Source organism: Pseudoliparis swirei, chromosome 4 (genome assembly GCF_029220125.1).
Source record: "Pseudoliparis swirei isolate HS2019 ecotype Mariana Trench chromosome 4, NWPU_hadal_v1, whole genome shotgun sequence".
Lineage (NCBI taxonomy): Eukaryota > Metazoa > Chordata > Actinopteri > Perciformes > Liparidae > Pseudoliparis > Pseudoliparis swirei.
In genome coordinates, this window is record NC_079391.1 from 15,910,010 (window position 1) to 15,937,891 (window position 27,882).

Consider the following 27,882-nt stretch of genomic DNA (forward strand, 5'->3'; position numbering starts at 1 on the left):
TTTCCTTTATCGCCAGCTTCACTTCACCCAAAAACAAGGCAAATAAAGCAGGTAAGAGCAAACTATTTAAATTAACTTCCATATGATGTCCCAAAAGAAAGAAGCTTTTTAACCCTGACTTAAAAAACACGGATGGACTGTAAATCCTAAACTTCTTGGTTGCTTTAGATTCTAGAAATATAAACGTGGTGAGCTCAGGGAGCCACAACTGCTGCCAGTAGCGTTGGCTCCTGTTTGGAGCCCTGGAGCAGCTGTATGCACTAACACAGGAGTGTGTGCCTGCTGTTCTCAGCGCCCAGTTCATACGTCCTCTCAGGCGGGGCCACGGGGCCACAGGGCCACAGGGCCACAGGAGAAAATAACAGATTCCTTTCTCTGTAATCATCTAGTGCGACACCTGACACAAGTCCAGTTGTGGGGACTGAAGTCTCACTTCAGGACAAACCGAGTGGTTGTTGTGTGTTTAACCATCTGATGCCTGAGGTCAGGGACGGGTTCTGGGTACGCCTGTGGTGGGTTATGGTTAAGCAGTAAAGTCATTGCAAAGTCCTCTCTATAGTCAAATAAACAGGCGTGTTTGGCAGCGGGGAGATTTGACAGATTGCAGTCACTTAATATTAAACTAAGAGATAAAATACACATTTGACTTTGAATGACAGCTGCAACACAGATCATTTCTCTGAAAGGAACCCAAAATGTGAGGAAGGAAGTGTGTGGTGCCGTGTTGGTGTGTGATATCAACACCGGCCAGTTGTGTTTTTAGGAAACTGACACTGTGTGACATTCATATTCATTTATGCAAGTTCCACATTTTTGTCAATGGTCAAATGGATGGCTTTGATTTTGTGATATATTTGAATTTTCTAGTCAAACTTTAGAAGAGACAAAATAAAACTGAGAATTAAATCAACGTCTCCCGTGTTTCAGCTCCTCATCTCAAAGGCCGATATGAATGGGACACCGTTTTCTGCCCATGCAGTCCACCGGTTTCCAACGAGCTCGAACACCTCCAGCAGCCCGTGGCAGGCGGAGGCCGTCCGGGGAGTCCAAATGGCAGCTACTCTGCTCATCTTCCTGGTGATGAACCCTCTTTTTAAATGTTGTGCATTACCACTTTACATAGGGCTGAATATTGAAAAAGGAGCTGCAGACTGAACAGTATATATAATAATATTTGGGATAATTAATTGGTTGTGATATTTGGGGGCCCAAAAGCAACCTTGTTCAGGGCCAATGAACGAATCAGCCAGCTTCAACTGATAGTCAGACCTACAAGTTCACTTTATACTGATGTTTTTTAAAAGATGTTTTTACAGTTGTTATGCCCGAGACTATTTATTGGCCAGGAGCAGTCATTTCTTGGAGTTTGGCTAAGAAACAGTCACATAACCACTCGTAAAAACTCTACTTGTCATTCATACTTTGTTTATTGTACAGAGACATAACGTGTTCATTCCTGAGCTTTGGAGGCGCTGGTATGCGGATGCTTTTCCGTTGGGACAGCGCTGACCGTGTCCTTGTTTTTCTCGGTCAGTCGTCCTGAACTGGTCCCCTTGGTTCCTCCAGGTGGGTGTTCCTCTGAATGGGCTGGTGGTTTGGGCTCTCGGAGTGCAGCATCGTCGCCACCTGGTGCGCAGAGGCAGCGGCGAGGAGACGCGTGCTGCCAGCAGCTTCGTATTTATGTCCTGAACCTGGCCCTGGCCGACCTGGTGCTGCTCCTGCGCACCCCCCTGATGCTGGGCTACGTCGCTCACAACTACAGCTGGCCGTTCGGACGCGTCTTCTGCCACCTGGTCATGTTTCTGCGAGGTCTGGGGTTGTACGCCTCCGCTTTCCTCCTCTGCGCCGTGGCCCTGGAGCGATGCCTGTGCCTGCTGAGGCCCGTGTGGGCTCGACTGCGACGCCCCTACTGGGCCGTGCCGCTGGCCTGCGGCATCCTGTGGCTGATGGCCACCGTCCTGTCGGCCCCGTACCTCCACAGAGCCGTCCTGAAGGACATCAACGGGACCTTGCAGTGCCTGGAGAGTGGGCAGTTTGACATGGGGCTGTTCGTCACGGAAACAATCGCGGGCTTTATGTTGCCCCTGCTGGTGTTCTTGGGCAGTAACCTGGCTGTATTGCTGACCATTCGGCATGCAGTGCCCCCAACACCCACCTCCACCTCCCCTTTCATGGCCCGCAGGATGACCAGGATGTACCACGTCCTGTTTTTCACCATGCTCCTCTTCCTCACCTGTTGGGTGCCGTACTTTGTTTGTCGATTCCTGCGGGCCTTGGCCGACGGACGACCTGAACGGGCCACGCTGTACAAAGGAGCAGTTCATGGCACGTACATCTCTCTGTTCCTGGTGTACATCAAGTGTGCTCTCAACCCGGTGCTCTATGTGTTTGCTGCGCGAGGCTTAGGCCGCGACATCAGAGCGTCAGTCGTCTCCACTATTCAAAGACTTTTCAACGATGACTCCTCAGAGTCCATACGTAGGAAGTCACTTAAGAACTCGCTTAAAAACTCACCAATGTAGTCGAGAGGTCAACTATTTTTCAGTGTTCATCATTTTGGGAGTAGTTTGTGTTAAAATCATGAAGTCCTTTAAATTATTTGTAATTGTTTCATGTGAAATGTCCTAAATATAATTTTAACTGGTTTATCCATTTGCACAATTTTCTTATACTTCTCTAAAAAGTGTGCTGCGTAAATAAAACAGGAAAAAGTTTGATTCCAGACTCGGGTCAATGCCTGGAGGCTGTAATTTTTCAGATAAAGATATCTTGTGTTTCAAGTGCATAATGAGGAAGACAGCCAAGAAGATATATGGAGGCAGCTGTTATCAGAGAAAGAACATGACTGAAGACGCCAGAAATGCTGCTTCTGTTGCGGCATGCTGAATGCAGGGTCATGATCGGGCATAAAAGTGAATTCATAAATCATCTTGTCTGTCGTCAATGGCAGGGTGGGACATTTACATATTTTTTAGGGGGCAAATATTTACCCCCACTGACTGAAATCCAGGGGTATTTAAAAAGAAAGTGGGGCCCATTTTTAAACTTGTGAAATAACATTTAACCTTTGTTCAAAATCATAAATATACTTATTTAGGCTTTCAGTATATGAGCAATTTTCATCAAATGGCAATAAGATTATTAGGCAGTATTCTACAGATTCAAAGTGTTTTCTTAGATTTTTTGAACAAAAAACAAACAGAAAACATAAATCAGACAACCATCTTCAATTTTATTATTCCTTTGTGGTTATTTATTGTTATTACATTTTTTTAAACAACTATTAACAATTATAACTTATTTCTTAGTTTTTTTATAATTCAAAATGATATTTATAGATTTTGTGTGTGTACCTACCTAGTACAGACAATACAGATAGGACACACAAAACGAAGAATAAAAACAAAATGCTATTAAATTATCTCTCCTAGTGATATCAGGGGCAAAATAATATTTCTCTGGGGCAGTTTTGCCCTTTGCCTGTGTGTATATCCAGCGCTGGTCTCATGGTAAACAACAAGCCCAAAGTGAATACCGACTTGTTGGCCAATGTCGGTCTCCTGGCTGCAGGGTAATCTTTTTTTACATGCACTCCTCCAAGGTGACGCACCGTTAAGCTCACATGTACTTTCTTTACCCAATCCAAGGAACGTGATAAGGAGTTGTTATCAACTGTGACTCCATCAATCTGCTGAACTCATGCTCAAGATGAGAGAAGTAGACATGTCGCAGGACCATTATCTCATTGTGATTGTACCGCATCTACAATGTCCAACTGGATTATAATGAATGCATAGATAGCTTTATCATGGTTTGTTGTATGTAAAGTCACACTGGTTCTGTAACACACAATTAATAAAACTGTAATTGATGAAAGCACTATACATGTATTTATTTTTTACATTAAAACATAAATAAACAAAAGTCAACGTCTGTAAATGCCATCTGTTTGATTACGTCTGATCATACAGTCAGTTTTTACTTGTCAACAGAAAAGAAGAAATTAAATTATGGCCAACACCCCATAACCACATGTATGTCTGCATTTCATATCGTAGCCTCCCTCCCTCCTTTTGTTTCCACTGTCAGCTTTTCAATCGAGACAAAATGGCAATAAGAATGTGTGAATTCTAGTTTCCAGTTTTAAGTAGAAAAAGTTGTATTTGCTCATATGATATTTTTATTTTGCTAAAAAAAATGCCACACTTAAAAGTCCCACAATGTAAAAAAATGATTTTCCTAATGTCATGAATTTAATGTCACATGCACACTGCACAGTTCGAACATTGGAGCCGAGTCTGTGAATGACATCAGCTGACAGGAAGTTTGCATGGACACAAAAAAGAGTTGAATTTCTAACAAAGGGTGATTACAGGTAGAATTAGATGAGTACGAGCACAAAAATGTTTTAACATTACAGCATGTCTGCCATCTCTTTATTTTTTAAGTCTTAAACTTTTGTATTTCTTCGATTGGTGGCTTTGATTTTTGATGTTACACAACCACAAAAAGACAAAATAATATTTCCCCTTACACTAAAACTCCAAACAATGTGTGCACACGTGCACACTTCAAAAGTCCAGCCGTCAAAGTCCTTTAGAAATAAGTTCAGACCTGTGTGAGCAGAGACTTGGTGAGGTTCCTGTCCGAACAAGGTGCAGCGCTGATGTTTGTGAGGCCGGCGTTGAACAGCTGATCGGCGTGTTTGTGTGCCTGGAGGAGCAGCAGCGCCTGGGCTTCCTGAACCGCCTCCGGTTTCTGCAGGATTTCTCCCAGTTTCTGGGCAGTGGTCTCAGACTCACTGTCTGGTATGATTTTTCTCAATCGAGCCTGAGGAACACAACAAATATCAAGCACTGCCACGACAAATGTTCTCTGAACCGTAAACAAGAACAAAAGCTTTGATCAGGCAAGACAACACAAGACACCAGATGTCACATTCCCTCTCTGGCTTTCGTAAGACTTATTTGACTTTTTGTTCATACTATCAATCACAAAGAAGTTGCTGTTCAGTCTGTTCTATAACATTGTAGAGGAAGTGCTCTCACAGAAAAGGTGATGGAACAATATGAATACTATGAAAACAGCTCTTATGCAACAGAGACAGTCAGGCAGATACTCGTTTTTTGCAAGATTGTGTTTTCTGCGCCACCCAAGATCACCTCTTATGTCTCTTCATCTTTTTGTGGAGGCAGAGGGGGAAGATGGAGATCTGCTTGTTCTGCCATCTGTAAAATCTGTTTGAACACAGACCAAAAGGACAAGACAACATGAGTACAATGTATTTTCTGTCATCAACTTACAGTAAGAATGCTGCAAATCCATCCTTTCATATGAGATGCATTTCCTGTTTATAGCTCAGACCTATTTTGTCAACAATGCACCCCATTATGTCGGCTCCCACGACAATCAACAAGAGGACTGGAGACTCAAAATGACAAACAGGCTGATATTTGTGTGGAAAGATATTCCATCAAGCCCTTCGCTCTCTGGGTCACCTCTATTCTTCAATCTGAGGTAAGAGAGTAATGAAACGCTTTTGTCAGAGTTATTAAGTGTCATAAAAGACCATATGACAATAAAAAGGCCCACCAGTGTAATAGATTTTATCCTTTGTGAATTTTGTTGACAAAGATTCTCTCCTCCAAATAGATTTAAAAACACAGAAGTTTACACATGATGTCTACATGTTGGGGTGATGATTGATTTATAGATTTATAGATTATCCGCTGTGATCTGCTGTGAAAACCCGTCCCTGTCGCTCGTGAAAATAACATAAATTCAGAAGTCATAAACACATTCGGCCTCATTTTCGAATGTTTTCTGAAATATTTTCTGACGGACTTCAGAAGACCAACATCAGAAAAGATCTCCTTCTGATTCATGAACGCCTGCAGAAGGGTTCCTACACAGCCGTAGTGTTCTCAGCCGTGCTCTCCGAATGAGGATTCTTAAATAATTGGTGCGTTCACACCGGACGTGTCGAAAAAATTCTCGACACGTCTGACGCAGCAGTCTCGACGTGCGTCGAAAAAAGTGTGTTCACACCAGACGCGTCGGGGGCGGAGTAATAAATGGGTCTAGGAACGACAGGACCGCAGAGTACTTCCACTTTTTAGTGGACCGAGCTGCACTCCCACTGCGCTTCTCGCTGCTCTCTCTCTTCTTCTCTCTTTGATTCGTGTCTCTGAGACTTTTCCATCTTCGGCGGCAGCTCTCCTCTGCCATGAAACACATATGCCGGCGGTTGGTTGATAGTAAAGTACAACAAATAGCTAGAATAAAAGCAAATACATACATTCAAAACTTACCAGGTAGTCCCACGGCTTCTCCGACCTTGTTCCACGCTTTATCTTTATAGCTCCGGTTTCGGTAAGTATAAAGAGTTGTATCATAAAGTCCGGGGTACCCACAAACGGCGACAATAATCTTTTCCTCCATTTTTTAAACCGGCAGGACGATGACGAGCGGAGCTGCTCAACGCTGATTGGCTGACGCAACTATGACTCACGCGTTTTTGCTGCCCGAGTTGGGAAATTTCAACTCGCGCGTCGACGAGCTGCGTCTGTTCGCTCTGTTCGCCCCGCGACAAACCCTCTGTTCGTGCTGCTTCAAACGCGTCTGACGCGCTGCTCGCTGGAAAATACGCAGCTACGCAGCTTCTACGCAGCTGTGCATTGACTTTACATGTAATCTCGACGCGCGTCGAAATTTCGACGCGTCCGGTGTGAACACACCATTAAATTGAAGACGTGCACCTGGTTTACTCTACAAAAATGCCCCGCTGGCTCCTTATAAGGGCATGCAATTAAAGAGAGGTGTGCACAACGGGCAACGCGAAAGCAACTTCAGACTGAATAAAATCAGGCCAGAGTGGAAAGCAAGCACCGGTCGAGTAAACTGAGACCTAACTTCACTTAGAGGTGCAGATACTGTGACATTACATTTCATTTAGCTGACACTTTTATCCACTTTTATCCAAAGTGAATTACAATCATGTTACATTCATACACCGTAGACACAGCTACAGGGAGCAATTCAGGGTTAAGTATCTTGCTTAAGGACACATTGACTAGGGCGAGGATTGAACCGCCAAGCCCCTGATTGAAAGACGGACCTGCTAACCACTGACCCAGTCGCCTGTTGCACTTTGTAGTTCAGAACGAATCCCGTATGAGAAAACTTTCATGAATGCCAAATTTTCCCCGAAAACCGCGTAAGTGGAGTTCAGAATAGGAGCCTGCGTCCTGACAGGCCGCTCACATACTGCCTGTCTGTGGTGATGAGCCCGACGACAAGGGACTGACAGTGTTCAGTCTCAGCCGTCACACTGACTTGAGTCACATGACTTCTGATGACACTGTGAGGGGACACAGAGCTCAACTGAACTTACATTAGTTGCACTGACTGAGAATGTTGTCATTACTGTGTTGTAACTTCAGTTGATAAAGAGACAACAGTTAATATTAGTAGTTCATCCAGCCTGCTCGTTGCAAATGGTTTTTTTCTTGTTCATATATTCCTTTTTAAGTTGCACTGAAATCAAGTCATTTAGTGTGTTCTTGGTCACATTCATTTGAAAGCTGGACCAAAGTGTTTGATTTCATTCAATTACAATTAGGCCAAATAAAAAGCCTCAAGGGGGAAGCCCAGTCTGGACAGTCTTTTTCTCTCAATGCCTCAACAGGTAGATCTGGCCTGATCACCAAGGCAGGTCAGGGCTCTTGGGCTTGAAAAGGTTGGTGACCACTGCTTTACACAGACACGCGTTTCGTGCCTGCAAATGGAGACATCAAGTTAAATAGCATTTCACAAACATGTCTGAACACGGATAAAGAAGCTCCTACCCCGTTTCAACTGATAAACTATCAGCTATAGAATTTTAAAAAATAGTCATATAAACAAAATAACACCACATATTAAAAGACGTCTTGTTAAATCGAGGCTTTTTCTCTCTGTACGCTGGCATGTGTGAGGGTGTTGCACCTCTTTAGCTTTCTCCTCCTCCTCCTCCACCTCGTTCCTCAGCCTCTTGCACGTGTGCTGTAAAGAGACGCTCTGCTTCTCGGTCTTCTCCAGAGAAGAGACCACCGCCCTCAAGTCTTCCTGAAAACCAACAACAAGACGTCATGTAAGACAATGACAGACACCAGCTGTGTACTGCCGATAATTAAACACACATTATTCCCTCTGAAGGTAGTTGCACTACATTGCAGTTGTAATCACCGGTATGACTGTGTATGTATGACTACTGGACTCTGGACTCTGTCAAGCGACTTTGGGTGTCTAGAGAAGAGCTATATAAGATGAATGATTCTTATTATTATTATTATAATTAGCCTACGTATTGGATTATCATGCATTTAGGACTTCAGCCAGTGCTGTAGTACTCAAGATTGTTCTTGGTCTCGAGACTGAACTAAAGGTCACTTTTAGGTCTCGACTGCTTTTTTCACTCAGTCCTGTCTCGGTTATTTCATGAAGACATTACTCATGGTGCACTTATACATGCACAGATGGCATACGGAGCAACACAAGAGGTGGCCTCTTCCTGACGACAGTATTTCTTACCTGCAGAGTGCTCAGAGTTGTCTTTCCAACCACTGACTTCTTGGCCTCCTCCCGGTGGCGTTGAGATGACGGCTCTAAATCGTTACGTTTTTTCACCGGAACTTTGAGCTCTGCACATTGGGCAAGAAACCTATAAGTTTGGGAAATGTGTCAACGGGAGAAAAAAAAGAGGAACTAATGAAATCAAAAGGCAACCAAGACATGATCCTGGACAATCTTTTTTTATTATTATTCAAAATCTTGGAATAATGTAGTTTGAATCAGTTCTAAGAGATTGAGAATTAGGGATTGGTGATATTTAATGTTGGTTCATCAACTTTCACTGCATTCATATCATGATGTGATATATCAAGTCATGTTTTCTGTTGCTCCTATTCAGTAAATGCCAATGGAAGCGTGAGTGTATACGCATCTAGATGAGAGCAGATTCCTGTGCTACGAAGCAGGGTCCACATACGATATCTTTTGATTATCTGGCTAAACGAACCCTAATAACCTCAATAATGCGAAACGATCACACGTTTGCAGAATACAACCAATTACAAACATGGACAAGTCTACTGGCAGCAGAGCACCGCATTTTAGGAGCAAGCTGTTTAAGCAATACAAAAGATAAACACATATTCCAGGCTAATAGAAACACAGGCGCACAAGACAATATTTACATGTACATATTTCATTAAATTCATGCGTTTCTTTCATGTATTCCTACAAAACTGGTGATATGATGGTGTGTATGATCACTTTATATACGTATTGATGAGTTATCTCAAACATAACCTGCTTTGGAGAAGCTCAGGTGTGCAGCATAAGTTCCATAGCAATGTGCCTCACAAATCCTGCTCTGTAGTCCAGGCCTCTGATTCATGCCATTTATTTACATCCTAATTCAGGATTGCTCACCTGGTTTTCATTACGTTCAGATGTTCCTGGCTCTCTTTTTTCTCTTTCCGCCTCAAAGCAAGAGTTGCTCTGGGAAAACCAAACAAAGTGTCCGTACAAAGTTCATTGAGACTATTATTCAATGGTAATTGACAGGCTTCATCGCATTGAGGGGAAATTTATGCTGGCTAAGTTAAATGAGCACAATTATAACCTGACGTATACTGGATTTCTTAGGTCAATAACTAAATCTATATTTAGATGATCTGGTAACGACACATCAATTTAGCATTACTGTACGATGAGCATTATGATGTGTAGGTGACATTAATTTCTACATTATTTCAAAACTAGTTGGCATTTCTGTATTATTAAAAAAATATATATTTATAATATTCTGCCCTCGCATACTCGACAATTCCCTTATGTTTGTAAACAGGGGAGTCAATACACATCTACATATAATGAGTCCAGTTTAAAATATAAACATATAGGTTAATTATGATCTCTCTGACAGTCATTCAACTGACCTTTATTATTTTTGTAAAAAAAGCCAATATGGCTGAATTGGCTGAAACGTTGTCCTGAATTACTTCAGATCATACAGGTGTGTGTCGGTTGTTTTTCAGAGTAACAACAACGAGGGCTTCGGTGTGAAACGTGTTGAAACTCACAGGATTGACAAGTCCATTATGTTCTCCAGAGCGTTGATGGAGGATCCTGGCATCAGCTTCCACTTCTCCACATCTTTGACTTTTTTGGGGACTGAAGACGAGCCTTCAGCTTTTTCAGGACACAAATCGGAGCAACACAATAACACGTGAAGCAGCAACAGAGCGGTGTGTTTGCCGAGTGATCAAACCCTGTCCACAGCGTGCAGCTCGTCATCCCTGCACGAGCTTACATACATCGGAACCGCTTTTCTCACCTTTCCTCTTCCGTGCTGGTTTTGGGTTCTTTGCACTGGGCTGCGGGCCCTGTAAAACATGAGCAATGGGTTGAGCAATGTTACGTCACAGGTTGAGCAACAGGAGACTGGCAGAACGATGCGGACTCAGTCGACATCGGCTGAGTGTTGACCGTATCTTACCGGAAACAGTGACGCGTGTTGCTCCGTTGTCTGGTCCGTTTTGTTCCGGTGATTCAGGTTCGGTGTTTTTGACGCGGCCCGGTTAGAACCTCTGACCGGCTTCATAACGGAGTTCGCTGGTTGAAAGCGAATGCAACGTTAACGTAACGCAAGGTTTTTACGCCTGGATCGCTAACTTAAACTAACGTGAATGAGCCAACACTAGTGAAGCAACAACGAACAGAAATCGCTTTGTTTTGTTGTACACATTAAGACGTGACGCTATAATAAGTTATAACCCGTCAAGACACAAACGTATTACACGTATTTAAGAATACTAGACAAGTTGTCAACAGCCGAGCTAGCGTTACTATTTTTTCGCGCTGCTGTTTTCGAACGGTTATGGGTACCTTCAACGCGCATGCGCTGTTAATGTAGTTTTACCCGGCGTATTGCTTGACAGGCAACTTATCCCTTCGAGCTAACTTAGTTAGAATGATATCACCAAGTACAAATATAACATAGAGATGCCTATTATTGAAGATTTAATTTAACATTTCAACGTATTGGCAAAAACAACAGTCGGATAAATAAAATTAGCATTCAAAGTATGCATTACCTCAACGAAAACACTCCCTGTAAACTTATTTGCAGGGAATAAAATCCCAAATACAGTGGATAGCGGCCATTGAGACGTTTGAATCAGCCTTTCTGGAAACAAAAAGCAGGACAGTTGCGTTTCCGTGTTTATTCTCAGCGCATGGCTGGTGAAAAATGAACAGCTTGTTTTTACCTCTAAGATAAAACACCGTAGTTTATCAGACATCAGATCCATGTAGAGGTGCTTTCCAAGGATATTGGCAAATGTAATTGTTGAATTTTACAGGCACAAGAGTGCAACTCAAAATGTACCCATTCATTGAGAACAAGTTAAAATACAAGTATTACATGTATTATCACAACAAATGAGAGAACAGGTATAGATTCACTTTTAGCTTTTTATTGTCGGTTATATTTTATCTCATGATGCATTATTTTACCTGTAAATTAACAAACCATCAATTGGAATTTTGCATTAAACACAATCTCATGTTCCACCCTAAATGGAAATAGATCTCATTTTAACTAATTAGATAACGTAGATGAAAAGTCAGTTAATACTTCTGCAATGGAATATTTTGTATTTCTCCCCAATTCATTGAAATATGTAGAGCTTTCTTTTTTTTGCAGATGGTTCGATGGAAAGATTTTCACATTCAATGGCATGATACTTGAGCTGCCATGTTATACTGAAAGACACAATCTAGTGTATCTTTTTTTTAAACAAGAAATAAGAAATATCCCACAAATACTTTTGCATAAAAAACAAAAATTAAAGTAGATTCCCAAATATGGCTATTTATTTGCTTCTTCCATGGTGGTAGTCTGGTTGGTGTTTCAGTATGACACTGTCCATTTCTGTCCCTCAAACCCTCCACGGGAGGTGAAATTTTCCTGTGAAGCGTCCATGGTTGTGCATGTCCAAGGGGCTGAGCACCTTCCTGATACCCAGCATGTTGCCACGTGCTATCTCCTTGAAGGTCCAGGGATTCTGGTTGTTCTGCTCCCTATCAATGTGCTTCTTTTGCAGGGCTGCTAGGCTCTCTCTAGTCATCACCTACAGGAAGAAAACACAATGCAATGTATTATTGTGCCATTCTTTAGGCATTTAACCCTCGAGAAATGTCCAGCATCTTGTTTTATTCATTGATTATGTTTTGCTTATTGTTACTTCATGTGGACACTTACAACTTACGGAGAATGGACTCCTCTGTAAAATAATAATTTAAGTTTAGATCTAAAGTTTAAGTAAAAAATATATACTTTCATTCATTTATGGATTTTTCAAGAGAAGGAGTCTAGATGTGGTTTTGTTAGTTAGCCGACATTCATTGAAATTAATGGGGTGGACAAAATGAAGAGAAATGCCATCAAGTTGAATCAACACCTCTTGAAAACAGTTTGAACATTATGGCTTCATGATGTCAGCTGTACCGAAGGACCGTTTTATTCGACTGTAGCGAGGTGTGCCTAATAAACTGGCCACAGAGTGCATCCAAACAAAATATGTTTTTGACAAATGTGCTCAAACTAAATCACGTGAAATTATTCAAGTATGCATTATACACTAATGGCTGAAGTACAGCATCAGTCATCTCACCTTGGCAGGAAAGGGGAGCTTCTTTGCCACTTCAATCAAGATATGCTGAACCTCCCCTAGCTCTACTTTTCCTCCCACTTCCACAATTAAACGGCCGTAGCGAATAGGTGTCACATAGTGGTCGATGGCTCCTTTGCCTCCACCCATGCGCTGACCCAGACCTTTACGTGTGATGGGCTTATAAGGGCCATTGATGCGCCAGCGCGCAAACGTAGTCTGGGGATCCATCTTGCGGTTGACGGTGAGACGGATCATCTCTATGTGACCCCAATGAAGGTAGCCCCCTCCCAAGGCCTGGACATCAAGAAGAAACACAGAGAAAGAGTAAAGTCATCTTAAAATGTCACGCTCCTTTCTACCACATTGGTTTTTTCTCTTTGCTTCCGTGAGGAGTTAGAAATGTTTCGACATACAATATAACAGTTGCTATTCCCAGTCAGCTCATATACAGTTACAGGGGATTTCATATTAAAGGCAAGTTATAACATTTTGGTAACATAATGTTCATAGACTCATGCTTTTAGCAGCTGTCAGATATCACTAAACAGAAGTGTTTATAGAACGGAAATACACCGACCACAATCGCGAACTGTCCTGTCGTGAAGGCATTTGCTGCCCTCGCTGGGCCTTGGATATCCCGAAGATTCTTCATCTCTTTCTTTGCTTTCTTAAAGTTAGGCATCTTGTTCATGAACTTCAATTTGGGTTTCTCCGGCAGCACCACATCTTCAGAGGACAAAACAAGAGCATGGAATTATGAAACAACATTAACATAAAGCAGCATGCAAACATGTCTACTTGAACAAAGCTGATGTGGAACGCTCTTGAATGGGAGGATGACTGGTTACCAGTAAAATCTGGAGGGATGTCGAGTGTCTTCAGGCCAGCAGCGAGAACTTTCAAGTGACTGTGTATAAGACCTGCGGAGCAAACAGCAGAATGAAGAAGGGGCACATATTCCTGCTAACATCATGCTAGTAAGTTTAAATGTGTGAATTTGAACAAATACATTTTCAAGATTCAAGAGTTATGATCTGATAATTTCAGTTTTAATAAAATAAAACCCACGTGGATGCACAGTGATACTGAAAACGAAAATGTTAACATTTTGAATTTTGTTTTTCAGATAGTTTAACTTGTCCTTGTTTGAGACTGTTGTTTTATTAAATAGATTGCATGTTTGTCTTTCTGACCTGCACAGTTGAACACAAAAGTTATATAAATTGTTATCTATACTTCATATTAGTTTCCTCTTTTATAATAGGTCTATGCTGTTGCTGAACGATGATACCCGACAATGTTTTATCTCCCTTATTGTTATTACTCTGAATACAACTGCAATAAGTGTTTTACTTTTACATTGTTTTAGAGGTGACTATGCATCACAAGTAAACACAAACACACCGTTATCCCTGGCATGTACCGTAGCAGCACTGCTTATGAATGTGCACGGCCCATGTTCAACAAAACAATTCATTCACATATCGCACACGCCATGAATCCGGTGGTCGGAGCTGGCCGCGTCGCTGCAGCGATAACGTGAGCTACGCTGCGTTACCTCGCTGGTGGCCGTGTGCTCGACAGATGCCGGTTAGTCCGCCGACAGCAGCCTTGACGAAGGAAAACATGATATAAACGTTGAACAGGACGCTATAAACACCCAGCTGTCACTTCGTTTGTCCGAGATGCGAGCATGTTAATGTGGGCAACTAGCTACTTAAACCGCTGAGAGCCGCTCGCCCTGAACAAGGTCGCAGTCTTTGCTAAGTTGCTTCAACTTCCGCCAGAAGGCGAAACACTTCCGGTATGCGAGTGCTTTCACAATAAAAGTGTCTTATCTACAAACATGCAGTCCAACCCAAGCATTTGATTTTATTATTACCTTCGCATTGAAAATGCGGAAGGTTATGTTTTGATCGCCGTGTATTTATTTATTTATTTGTATGCGTGTTCTTCGCATAACAAAAAAAGTTTTAAACCGAATCGCATGAAATTTGGTGGGATGATAGGTTATTATCCGGGGACCATTTAATTAGATTTTGGGATCGATCGGGTCAAAGGTCAAGGTCATGAAAAGGTCAAACTTTTCTTGAATAGCATGAAATTTGGTGGGATGATTGGTTATTATCCGGGGACCATTTGATTAGATTTTGGGATCAATCGGGTCAAAGTTCAAGGAAAGGTCAAAATCTTCTTTTTACCATAGCACGGTCAATTTTTATCCAATTGGCATGCAACTAATGTCAACATGTTCATAATTCAATGCCCAATCTTGTGATATGCGAAGGTATGCGCTCTACCGAGTGCCCATTCTAGTTGTTAAATACTTTACTTTTGTGAACCATTATTTTTTTCCAATTAGCTGTTTGGCATGATGTGTAAAGGTCCTTTTATCACGATTCGATTATTGAAATAGACCTCAAGAGGTTAACCGTATAAGCCGGCTAAATAAACTGTTCCACTAATATACAGAAAAACTTACTTGGCTTAACTGTGGCTTAATTTTGTTTTCTTGAAAATGTTGCCTAAATTAATAATATGAATTCATTAAAAGCATCAAACAAATACACTACAATGGCTCAGGCTAACTTGTAATTGGTAAGAAACAATGTTACATATTTGTACCATCAAAAGAGATATAACATATCAGCTTAGTGCTTTTTAAGACACTGCCACATTTTAAAAACTAAATCCATGATTATTCTTTGATACAGATAAAGAAGTTAATTGAAATTTAAATAAATACAAATACAAAACAAATAGTCATGCCAAACCATAAATGGTGGGAATAGGGAGACTTGAGATAAGATGATATATAGTTTCATGTTTATTAAAATGCAACGGATTTACAGTTTGTACACTCCATCCACATTGATTTAGATAGCAACAAACAAGTACAAATGCAGTATATACATAACAGTATACATATTATAAAATACAATAGTATTTTGTTTTTTTACACAAATGTACTGTATTTTTTATGAATATTTGAAGTCATGGTTAGGAGGCATTGTAATTAAGCAAGCTACACTTAAACTGTTGAGTTATGCAGAAGCTGTGAATTCCTGTCATGGAAAGTGAGTCATGTCAACAGAATCTACAGCATTCAGATCTCCATGCTAGAAAAATAGTCCCATTTTTGAAAAGTTCCCTCACAGAATTGTGTTGCGATTACAGAAGGCTGGCGTCAACCGCACAAGCACCAGAGAAACAAGCAAAACCCAAGAAACAGTAGAAGGTTGGACAAATGCCAATTAGTTTGAAAAGAAACAATGGAAGAGACACTTCTGACTTTTTAGTTTTTGCCTACTCATAAAATGCCAACGCTAAAAAATAAAGTTGATGGAAGCTTACCTTTGGAAATACTGACAGATTTTCTCTTATCCCCAAAATGTATTTGAGTGAATATCTTGTTCAGTGTGTAGTGTGTAAAGCGTCAGATTAAATTCTAGCGTCTTCTGATCTTATAAAAATGACAACCATCTCAATAGCCGTTTGTTTTTTTAACTGTAAATCTGGGTAAACCTCTTCGGAAACAGGCCGACAGTGTAGGACATCTCTAGGATGAGCGACAGGTGAAATAAAATGAATTAACTTTATAAAAGAGGGTTTTCTGTGTAAAGCAGCTTTTCGTAACCACGTATAGTTTTGGTCAGGGTTGACTCACTGCTCACTTATGCATTTCATTTGTCTTTTGCCACCTTTGATAACACAATTTGTGAGAAGTCACAAATAATTAGATTAGACAATCAACATCTTTTAGGACCTCTTGGTGAAATAATACTCTAATTTTGTCAAGGTGAAAAAGTTAAAGATAAAACAGTTATGAGAGCCGAGGTGTTGTTCTTGAGCAATCAAAGATGTGAATGATGTAGGTTTTGTTTTCACTTAATTTTCAAAATAAAATGAAGGAGTTATGTGCAGTGCGATAACACGCATTATGAGTTTTTGTTTCTTTCTTGAGAAATGCTGTAGAAAATCCTCTTCGTCCACATCAACGGTTTAATCTGGAGGTTTTCATGCTAGTACTGTACACTGTCACAGTATGACGCAACAGGAGGAAGATATGTTCATAGAGTGCCAAAGCACTTCCTTTTACCCGAGATCAGGGTGTGAATGGGTTGTGTTGAATACACATTTGTTCTAAACAGTTCAATTTAGATTTTAACCACAAATTAAAGGGATATTCAGGTAATTTAGTAGAATAGTGATAAATACCAACATGTATTTTTCCATTATAATCCACCTGTATTTGATGGAAATTTCTTTTCAACATTTAACACTTTACTGCCATCTTTTAGTCAAATGTATATAGTATTTTTTAGCAACATATCTTGCAATGTGTAAACTGTAAAAAATAAAAAATAAAAACCTGAATAACACACAGAGCATAATAACGGTGATAAATTACAATTATCTTGGGTATTCAAATTGAAAATGTCTGGAACTAAATATTTCCATGCCCTTCCCGAAGACCCCCCTCTGGAGTCAAATGTGTACCTATTAATTATGTTTGCCACTTATTGACTTTTGTTTTGTGTTGCCAGGATAAAAAATATCTTTATCGCTCGATGTTTGAGCCAAACAAACTAAATGGATCAAGGACAGCAGGCGAGTGGAGAAGATCCCTGTTGATTTATTCCTCCGTTACTCAAAACCAGACAGAAATTATGGAGCTTGAATGACGATATGCTACACATCACTTATATCCGAGTGGTAACATTTGCTGTCACGTTTCACAATGCGTCTATGACATGTGATCCGTATACATCATCTGATTTGTGCACGTTTTAGAGAGTCAATCTGATTGGCCCTTGATGCAGTTTGAGTATCGACTCCCCAGTCACACGCAGTGATGAGGAGAAGAGCAATGTGAGATTTCATGTAGTGTCTTACACTGTTTCCACAGAGTTTCTAGCCATGATAACGAATAGGTTTTGGACTGAAGTGCTGTGAATACAACATCCAGTGCTCTTCTAGCTGAGGGGGAAATAAAGCAGTGAGACCAGATCCCACCGAGTAAAAGACACACATAAAAGACTCAGTTTCCATCAGTACTGATCTTTGTAGTACTTCACATTAAAACCTAGCATTGCAATGTGCAAGTTAGGACAATATTAATACAATACCCATATGAGGTGATGAGACCAGAACTGTAAGAGTGGTGTAATACTCTGCATGCTTGGCAAATATTTGCAAAAAGTTTCAAATATTTTGCGTTCGGTAGGCCAGGTAGTTTATCAGATGATGACCGGTACAGCCCTGGACCCATTGGAAAGGCCAGGAGCCTGTCTTTGATTACATCTTTGTTCAAATGGATTAATGGGCCGGGTGAATAAGCTGTTGTTTCTTAGTCCCCGTTCAGGCCTGGCGCCAACATGCGTCTTAGGCGATCCGACCACAAGTGGACGGCTCTAACCCGTCGTCAGTTCACACCCGGCATTAAAATGCTTCTCGGTTGACCACTTGTGATCGCATCTCCCTTCCGCGCTCTATAAGCAAATAATCACCTGCATCAGGGAGGCAGCAGACCAAGCCATCATCTTACAAGCCAAAGCCAGCTCTGAACGGGGTCTAACTTCTATTGAGAACTTGCAGTTTGACAGAGTGGTATAAATGCAGGAATAAATAGATGAAATCAACCATTTCTCCCTCACAACACATACACACAGCTTTCTTTGTGTTTCTAACCAGCTCCATAGCAGACTCTATGGCAATGGGTGTTCTGTGCTTTTTTGTTATCCCCACAGTCCTCAGCACGTCCTGCTTTCGTTTGATGCCTCCGATCACAGATCAGGTGGCAATTTGACGCGTCAAGTCTCACGTATGGCTACTGCTATTTGTTAACTGTCTCTTTGTGGGAGAGTCTCTTACTCTCTGGGCGACACAGTGGGTATGGACAGGCACTCCGCCTGGCAGACACACCACGTCAGGCTCACTGAAGGTGTTGTGGCACAGGTGGCATCCTTTCTTTTCCGACACAAAGATTGGTTTCTTGCGGTCTTTCAACTGAGGAGAAAATACATGAAAGAAGCAGAAAGCTGTAATGAGCACAAAGATAACGCTTTAAAGATTACATTTAAAGAGAAGATGGTATAATCCCAATATGATAAGGACAATATATGCCAACTTGTCGCCATGCGTCAAAAGTAAATGTGAACATTTGTTCTTCCGTTATAAAATAAGTTCAAAAATATTCAGGACAAGGAAATTTAAAAAAGGTTGACATTTCTGTTAATATTTTTTTTTAGAAATCACATCAAGTGTTTCTCACCCGGTCATGCAGCAGTTGAAGGTTTTCTGAGTGGGCTAGCCCCATAGCGATCTGGGAGGTGCGGCAGGCATGCATACTGGCCCGGATGGCTCGACCCAGAAAGGGCCGCAGCAGCTGCAGTGACCAGCCTTCAGGAAGCATGTGCAGAACCCGAACTGCATCGAACACCTCGCCGTGCCGATTTAGGAGGTCCACTGCTGCCATCTCCAGGTCTCCAGCTCCTGCTGCAGTCTGGGGTTTCTCAGGAGGGTTCCCGTCTAGATAAACCCCCAAGAGCAGGTGGAATAGCTGCTCTCGATACACCGAATCCCGGCAAGAAGAGGCCCATACACAGAAGGCCTCAGCAGCCGGGAAGTCTCTTAGCTTGTGCACCAATATATGCAGTGCTTTATCATGCTCCTCCAGTTTTCCATGTAGTGTTGCACGTTCTAGCAGCAGTCGTTCACAGTTCTCCATCTTACCTAAACACAGCAGGAGAACATTATATATTTAGGGTCGAATCCTTAAAATACAGCAAAACAGCATTTATCAAAGTTTATGCAAAACTAGAAAAGTCCATCTTACAAATAAAACCTGTGACTCACCTAACAGAAACTCTGCACGGTAAAGGTTGGACACCCTGAACAGAGTTTGGAGCCTCTCTCGAGCTCTAGAGATCTGCTCTTCGTCTGTTGGTGACTGCGACAACAGTGACAAGACCCTCTCCAGGTACAACATGGCCAGGTGTGTGTGGAACTTCTCCTTCTGCAGCCACAAACATGGGAGATAACAATCGGAATTTAATCTACTTCCTTCGGTGAAAATAATAGAAAGAACAGTGTGTGTGTGTGTGTGTGTGTGTATGTGTGTATGTATGTGTGTGTGTGTGTGTGTGTGTGTGTGTGTGTGTGTGTAAACAGCATTTTTCTAATTACATTAATCTGAACTTTTATTAAAAATAGTCTTAAAACTAAATTAAAAAAGAACACAACATAGAAAGACAGTGTTGCGGTTGGATACCAACAGGATCTGCATCTGCTTATAACAACAACAACAACTTGCATGCCCATGAGACTTGCATGTCATCAACCAGCAGATCAGACTGTGGTTGTACTGGCCGGCTTTTCAGTGGGAATCTGTGAGCAGGGCACAAGCGCACTGCTCTAAGTGAAATTATCTTGGTTAAATTGAGTTTTAAATTAATCCATTTTCTCAAGTACATATGTTGCTGAACTCTTGGGAGGAGCCAGGCAGAAACTAACGGTGTGCATACATACCCTTTAAAAAGGCCACCTAGCTCACAAGTCAAGAAACAGTGCCAACCCCTGAGCCTCTGTCTCATATGACCAGCCTTATTTTTAGGATGGGTTCAATAGTGAGTCTCTATCCATGATAATCAATTCAGTACTTCAAAGAACTACGACTGAAGGGACATTTCTCCTATGTCACATGCTTCCCTGCAAGAATGTTTTCGGTTTGGATCAGCTGCCACACAGAACCTCTTGGTCTCACACAGAATGTGTGTGTTGCTCAAGGACACTTGAGCAGAGTTTCCCAGTTCTCTCTCACCACGGAGCCTTTTTATTGTACCTTTATCCGTCTCTCCAGCACCAGGTGTTCCAGGTAGAGAAGCAGCGCCTGGCTGTGCTCTCCCAGGTAAGAGACAACATCATCAGGGTTCAGTTCTGGCAGCTCTTTACTGGACGGCCTCTTCTTAAAGATGTGGACACCCATCTACAAACAACAACAAATAAGAAAGCTCTACCACTTCATTCAAAACATTGTGCCAGAAAATTAAGGAGAAAGCATGCAGAGTACAAGGTACTCAACGACCCACAGTACACACTAATATATATATATATATAGGGTTATTCATTCATGATCTCCACAGGATCTGTCCGTATTGGTTTTGCATATCTCACCCACTTGTCCCAGAGTTGAATAAACATACTTCTCTGAAGGCGGAGGGAGAAGGTGATCCTTTCCATAACATAGATGTCATTTACTATGTCTATCCACTCCTGAATCGTGGGGGGCTCAGGAAGCAGCCAGCGTCTGGTGAGCGCTTTTTTACAAGCGGTTATTAAAATGCCAAACATGAATTTATCTCGTCGCCCTGTTTGAAAATTCCAGGGGCAAGGTTACTTTCTTATAAACTTATAAAATTGTGCCTATATGGACATTTTTCATTGTCACTTTTAGAATACAGATTCTTATGGTTTTACCCTTTATCATCAGAGAACGATTCCTCTTGGCTAATTGTTGGTTATTCACGGGTTACTAATTACTTAAAGGACCCATCGTATGCCCATTTTTCCACAAGTTGATCTGGTTCCTTGGAGTCTTAATGAAATGTTTGTAATATATTTTGGTCAAAATACCACAAGAATCATTTCAAACAGCACCCTTTTTACCCTGTCAAAAACACCTCCCCACAGATAAACCTGTTTTGAGTGCCTGTTCCTTTAAATGCTAATGAGCCAGCTCCCCCCTCCCCCCTCTCCCCTCCTCCACGAGATGGCTGCCGAGCTGCTGCCTGCCCAGCGAGCCATTACCTTTGTAGAAATATGGCTACTGCAGATGAAGATAGCGTCGTGCAACCATATCGTTTTGAACCAGAGTCAGACCCTGAACAAGAAGAGGCTCCCAAACAAGTTCGAGAAGTTAGGGCTCAACAGGACGTTTCTGAATCTCACTTCTAAATTTTTTTTGGTTTGTACATTGGCTAAGGTCACCGAACCGTCTTTAAACTGGGTGGCTCGAGTGGTGGTGGGTGGCGGTCCAAGGCCATGTAGCCAGACTCCCTACATGGGCGTGCTTCAAAATCTACGTAGACGTTGGTGGTGATCCCATTTGACACACTCAAGCATATCGTTTCTGACATAGAGGAACCACAACAAGCCGCGTGAGTTGGTTTTTTCCAGCGTTTTTGTGTTGGGAGACATGCCAGATACCCAAATTAACATATAGAAACACTAAAAAAGTGGAATTTTCATAATATATCCCCTTTAATCAATAATTACAATTTTGAATAGAATTAATGCAACCGTTTAACCTTGAGAGCAGAGTTAAACATTTGAGGTGATTTAAGGTACTGGTAACCTACGGTGGGATCCTTCCGCAAGGCCCAGTCTGCATACTTCCACACAAGGTCCAGATTGGAGCAGGAGCAGAGGAAGTCCACGATGTACTCATAGAGGTCGGCTCTGGTGGAGTCCTGCAGATCCCCATCTGCCACTTGAATCCACAGCTGGCAGAGAAAAGTATCGAGGGAATATGTTAAATACCTGAAACATTGGGTTGGTGCTGATTCTTCTGTGACACATTTTAGGCGTTCATACCTGAAGTGCTGCTGAATCCTGACCATTAGAACGATAGAGCAGCCCAAGTGCAAAATATCTAGGGGAGGGTGAGAAAGACTGAATGAAGCAAAACCTCTCCCGTATGACTATTTTTGGACAAAGTAAATAAATTGGCTCGAATAAACTGAACACAGTATTAAAGTTTCACCCATCCATTATCAATAACGCTTCATCCTTTAAAGTTAAAGTTTTACTTGGGAGGTAATTAACAAGTGCTGATTACAAGCTGTAAGAATATGACGCCATCAAACTGAGACAACTCATTTTCCCTAATCACTCTTAATCGATCAGTGCAGTAAAAATTATAAAATGTGTGGTTGCTGTAAAAGATTAATTATATATGCGTGTCCATTCCACCAATAACCCTTCTATAGAAGGTGAAGGCTCTAAACTATGAAATCTGTTCAAATCTCGAAATTCTCTGCATTTTTCAGAACATATTCTTAAAAGACTCAAATCAAAACCAAAAATGAGAGTATACGCACTTATGATATTTATCCAGCCATGGGACGCTGTCTGCTAGTAGGCAGGCGTTGTCTGAAGCGAGCAGGTCGAGAAGGCTGTCATGATTCTGTTCAGCGTACAGCTTTAGTAGTGCAGTGTCCACGTCCTCTCTGCAGCCATTGGCCACCTCTGTGCTTCGTACCTGTGTGCAAGAACAACAAAAATAGTATGCAAGACATATCGAGTATTACCAGGACCTCCGACACACTGACATGGGCTGGATGCAAAATGTGGAAATAAATCATTGTATTTTATTAATTTACCTCTCCCAAGTAAGTGATTAGGAACTCCTTGCATCGCAGAACCTTTTCCTGGTCGCCCTGTGCCAGGTGGTTGAGATCTGCAAACTCATGGAGGGGAGGGTGGCAGCGTGTGAATGAAGAGGACGCTGGCAGCAGCAGAGGGTAGAGAGATATCAACTCTCGCACATCCAGCTGACCCTTCCTGCAAATATAAAAAGGGAGCAAAAAACAAAAACAGTCCCACAACAAACAGATAACTTTAAACAATTGCTTTAACAAACAGTTTTCACAAACAAAGTAAAACCAACTTGGCCTCTTACCTGAAGTGTTCTTTTGCTTCTAGAAACTGAAGTTGGCTAAACTGTATGAAACCTGCCTGCTGCAGGATTCTTTTGTGCAAAATCTGTATATGCAGAAAAAGTACTGTCAAAAAAGAAATAATTGACATTACAATATCTTAGCTCAGGCAGTTACCATCACTGATTACGATCGATGCATCTCACATCGAACACAATGTTTGTTACCTGGAACTTTTCTTTGGGAATATTTTGCTGTGCTCCCTCTGTGAGGATGAGCGCCTCCTCAACTCTGTGATTGGCCAGTAAGTCCTGGATCTGTTTCTCCAGGGGCAGCGGCACCAGGACATACACTGCCTTCGTGGAAGCCAGAATTACCTTTCCTGAAACACACAACACTCACAGGTCAGGACATCATTACTCTCAAACAAAGATGTGAGATCCCAAGTTTTTAGTTATATACATATATATATATAAAGAAAACCAGCAGACTCAGCATATTCACAGATCTGTGAGCAACAAGGTAGCACTTAACAGTTAAAGTTAGGGGGTTGTAATGGTATGTCATTTACACAGTGCGATAAGCATCTTAGAAAATACCTTGTTTAAAGAAATAGCAAGTACAGCAATTCTAACATGTTATATAACAGAAGCATGTTAGTTTACATGTTAGCAACTATATATTATTTAAATGAAGTACTAAATTAAATAAAACGTTAGCTGTGAGCTTTTAAAGCTGACAACGAACATATACCGTGGCTGTACGAAAGCTCAGCAGACGGCTTCCGTCTGCATAACACACACACACACACACACACACTCACTCACTTGTCATGTCAGTAATTTTCTCTACCGTATAGACAAGCAAATGTTACTGTATAACAACCATGTATTTTAATACTACAATCCTATGAAGACAAGATTTTACGCCCTGTTAATTTATATGGGATGGACAAATCAACGGGGAACTACCAATTTAACACAAGTCTGTTAACAGGTCTTGTGAAGTACTACTGCACATGAGGGAGCTGCTTTTTTAACTGTCACAGAGTGTTATGAGTGCAATGCTAAAACAGTGTAGTATTCTTTAAAACCTAGGTATATAAAAAAAGAAGGCATGAATGGCAACGGGGTTTATATATGTTAATGAGTATACCTGACAGAGGCAAAACACTTGGTATGCTCTAATCCATAGTAAACATAATACTACCATAAGGTGAAACCTTATATTTCAGTTCTTCACCTTCTTGTCACATGAGTTCGGAGCTTGTTAGCATTACATGCGTTACAGGCTAAAAGAATAATGGCAAAATGCATAAACAATCAATGAGATGATTACTCCTTCAGGTTTCTTTTGATAGATATTTGGTTTCATTAGATGATACAGGTTGAACATCCTGGAGAAAGCAATATGTGTTGATACCTTCAAAGTCTTGCAGAATGTGTCCGTCCCTGAACGAAAGAGTTTGTTTTAGCTGTTGGTCCAACATGCTGTGGATGGTGATGAAGCTTTCATCCAGAGCAACCACGTACGGAAAAGACACAGCGGCACCAATCACACCCTCTGACCAGTTGACTGGAGCCCGCTGCGATACCCCTTCTGCATTGGCAAACATTCCTGGGGAGGGATGTGGAGAGACAAAGTTATTATAAATATATATAGACGGAAGGAAGAAAAAAAGATCAATCATGAAACACTCAAGTCAAGAAGTACTCGTAACTATATAAAAACTCACAGATACACACAGGGTGCGTTCCATGCATGATAAATGCTCTACATACAAAAAGGAATTCTAAAATGTCTGCTCGAATTGACAGCGGATTGCATGCAAAAGTCACAGTTTAATACTTTTTTAATTAGATCCAGGGAACTAAATTCAGTGCCGTCTAATCCCCGCAGGTACCCTCTTGTTGTCCCGACTTACCCAGACCGCCATGTGCTGCTAAGAGGAACTCCTCCCTGCCAATCCGCTTCACAATGGGCCTCCTCTCTTCACTGTTGTAAGGGAAGAGATCTTGGGAGGCTCCTGTGTTGTAGTTCAGAATCATGTACTGTGAAGTGAGGGCCAGGCACAAGAAGTAACCATCAACACTGACGGCACAAGGTTGCTCAGGAGTGGTCACCTCTTTGACCAGCTGCACTCGGTCCTCGTACACCATGTAAATTTGCACCGTACGACGCTTGGAGGAGAGCACGCCCATTTCCACACAGAACGGGTCACCGTTCACAGGGTTCTCGTTAATGCAGAATGCGTTCACGCCTCTGATCTTGGCTCCACCGCCTGTCGCCGAGGGCACGGTCTCCAGTGTCACCATATCGACCAGGAAGACGATTCCATCACAAAGCACGATCAGGCGCTCCAAAGCGGAGGCGGCGCGCAGCTCAGCAACTGGTTTCTTGAGGCCCATATGTTTGTGCAGCAGCTTCTGAGCCGAGTAACTAAGTTTCCCTTTGGAGGAAGTGACCTCGTCCAGCAGGAAGTGGTGGATGAAGCAGTCATTGGTGCCCATGTACAAGTGTCTTCCACAGCATTCAATGCACTCGATGTTGATGCGAGCCTTGTCGCCCATGAGGAGCTCTCTCTCCACAGCGGGGACTAGCTCAAAAGCCTTCACACTCATCTTAGCCAAGGCATCGACACTAGATGATGACAAAACAGAAAACATCATAAAACAAACATTTTACGATTTTAAGACATTTCATAGAACTAACCATTAATTATTCAATTGTTTCATAAAATGAGAACAGTTGTAGGCAGCCTTCTATACAACCATAACAGCAGACAGAAGTCAGTGTGTGCTCAGTTAAAATGTGGCATTGAGCCACTGGCTCTGGACTGTGGACTATTGATTACAATAAGATTTTAAGCATTAGGCTTATTATTTTATTTTGTTTCGTTCTTTCTTGGCCTGTAATGCAAGTAGTCATGTCCACCCATTATGGGCTGGGCACTGGGTTGGTGACACCATGACAAGAATGCTACTTATGGCCTCGCCCCAGTAGTTATATAGTTGATCAGATAAATAAAGTATTTATGTTTTTACTTTTAGTCATACATGTTAAAGCCATCTTCAAAGTCTGCCATGGTATGGTAACATAGCTCCTTATTTACTCTTGTATAATGCTAGCCAACTCAAATCCTTACCAAAAACCACCCGAGTAACGTCGTAAAGACAAGTGAGTCCTATTTCCTAAACAGGGTTGATGTTGAGTCGAGTCTTAGTATTTTCCACAGTTGTGGTAACGCTGTTAGCTACATGAGCTCACCTCTTCTCGTGTTGCTTCAGTGGTGACAGCTACAGATCTGAACGCTAGCGAGCAAAAGGCGAACACTAGTCGTTCGCTCAAGTTAATGGTCAAAGTGTACTGGTTACCACTGGCTGTCTGCTAATGGAATACTTTGTCCGTGGGTTTAGTGATATTAAGTACACGAGGAGGTCGTGGTCAGATTTAAACACTTTGTCCAGGGTGGCTTCTGGGCCAGCAAGCGAGGCTAACGTTAGCTCAAAGGCACCACCTCATATACAGCGAGCTGGATTCCCACTGTGGGTCATGAAAGTGGTGACGGGTCGTGTGTCTCACGGGGTGGATGTTCCCAACCGGCCTGCTCTCCTCCCCGCAGACGCTGCTCTCTGTCAAAGACCCTGGGCACCAACTGACTCCCCAGTTTCTCTCGGAGCCGGAAGCTCAAGCATACCTCCCGCTGCACACGGCGCTCAGGACGGCGGGCCGGGTCACCAGCGACAGGCCTTTCTACTCCGAAGACAGCCACCACGGCGTATATTTACATGCAAGCATTAATATAGTCATGGTGCTTGGGTCGGCACCGGACCGACAGGGTGGGAAGTACAGCTTGAAAGGCCGCTTTAGGGCTTCCTCGTCCAGAAAAAACGCCGCCCATTTGCACTAAACTCTCGCTGGTTGCAGGTGATACGGGGGTGCGTTCAAGACCGTCTCAGCAATTGGTAGTTTTTTCAACACATTCAAAATGATCTCATATATTTACCCCACAATAGAATCAACATTCGATTAATATGTTTCCTCTTATCATCCTCAAACGTGAGTGCAAACGATCACTAGTTGGTTTAACTCAAATACATGTTGTAGAGGATGCCAAAATGCAAATATTTCCTAAAATACCTATTCCACCAAAGATATGTTGATTTCATAGCAGTAAAAGTACAAGTGTGTTAAATAAATGTATTGTATTGCATTCCACATGAAAGGCCTTTGTATTGTACACTTAACGGGGGGAAACCGCATTTATCATATTCCACCTGTAGTTTCCCTGCTATGACAAGTGTTGTGAAAAGTATGTGTACAGGAGTTTGTTGTATTGTGATATTTGTCTTGAACTTACAAAGTTACTGATATATCACCTTAATGATTATTATTGTATTGTTATTACATTGCTGTTATTGTTAAGTGATTACTTCATTTATTATGATATATTATATTGTTACTAGGCAGCATATTAAGTGGTTGAAACGTTAAAGTCATTG

At 41.8% G+C, this 27,882-nt stretch overlaps 4 protein-coding genes across 7 annotated transcripts; 1 reads left to right on the plus strand and 3 right to left on the minus strand.

Annotated features, from left to right (window-relative positions):
• On the plus strand, positions 1 to 3,879 carry LOC130193106 (C5a anaphylatoxin chemotactic receptor 1). The gene is given in 4 exon segments (XM_056413446.1): positions 1 to 51; positions 928 to 1,077; positions 1,567 to 1,672; positions 1,675 to 3,879. Coding segments are annotated over 3 exon segments (1,083 nt in total). The 5' UTR covers positions 1 to 51; positions 928 to 948; the 3' UTR covers positions 2,523 to 3,879.
• On the minus strand, positions 3,213 to 10,894 carry cenpq (centromere protein Q). The gene is given in 8 exon segments (XM_056413447.1): positions 3,213 to 4,830; positions 5,163 to 5,237; positions 7,987 to 8,106; positions 8,572 to 8,701; positions 9,475 to 9,543; positions 10,128 to 10,236; positions 10,382 to 10,430; positions 10,544 to 10,894. Coding segments are annotated over 8 exon segments (879 nt in total). The 5' UTR covers positions 10,649 to 10,894; the 3' UTR covers positions 3,213 to 4,608.
• Positions 10,895 to 11,255: 361 nt separating this feature from the next.
• mrpl16 (mitochondrial ribosomal protein L16) lies at positions 11,256 to 14,489 on the minus strand. The gene is made up of 5 exons (XM_056412686.1): positions 14,281 to 14,489; positions 13,571 to 13,642; positions 13,300 to 13,448; positions 12,723 to 13,016; positions 11,256 to 12,179 (listed from the first exon to the last, which is right to left on the minus strand). Exons 1-5 carry the CDS (start codon positions 14,348 to 14,350, stop codon positions 11,988 to 11,990), a joined length of 777 nt encoding a protein of 258 aa, XP_056268661.1. The 5' UTR covers positions 14,351 to 14,489; the 3' UTR covers positions 11,256 to 11,987.
• A 1,042-nt stretch (positions 14,490 to 15,531) lies between these two features.
• On the minus strand, positions 15,532 to 27,705 carry tgfbrap1 (transforming growth factor, beta receptor associated protein 1). Of its 4 annotated transcripts, none has more exons than XM_056412990.1 (13): positions 27,078 to 27,705; positions 25,305 to 26,020; positions 24,803 to 24,997; positions 23,608 to 23,762; positions 23,404 to 23,486; positions 23,105 to 23,285; positions 22,823 to 22,983; positions 22,317 to 22,374; positions 22,082 to 22,225; positions 20,566 to 20,709; positions 19,581 to 19,740; positions 18,997 to 19,457; positions 15,532 to 18,731 (listed from the first exon to the last, which is right to left on the minus strand). In XM_056412990.1, the coding sequence occupies exons 2-13, from the start codon at positions 25,999 to 26,001 to the stop codon at positions 18,543 to 18,545; spliced, it is 2,628 nt and encodes an 875-aa protein (XP_056268965.1). In that variant the 5' UTR covers positions 26,002 to 26,020; positions 27,078 to 27,705; the 3' UTR covers positions 15,532 to 18,542. The 4 variants fall into 4 exon arrangements, with proteins under 4 accessions (XP_056268965.1, XP_056268967.1, XP_056268963.1 ...); XM_056412992.1 differs by having other exon boundaries at positions 26,963 to 27,705; XM_056412988.1 differs by having other exon boundaries at positions 26,898 to 27,705.
• Positions 27,706 to 27,882: the final 177 nt, after the last annotated feature.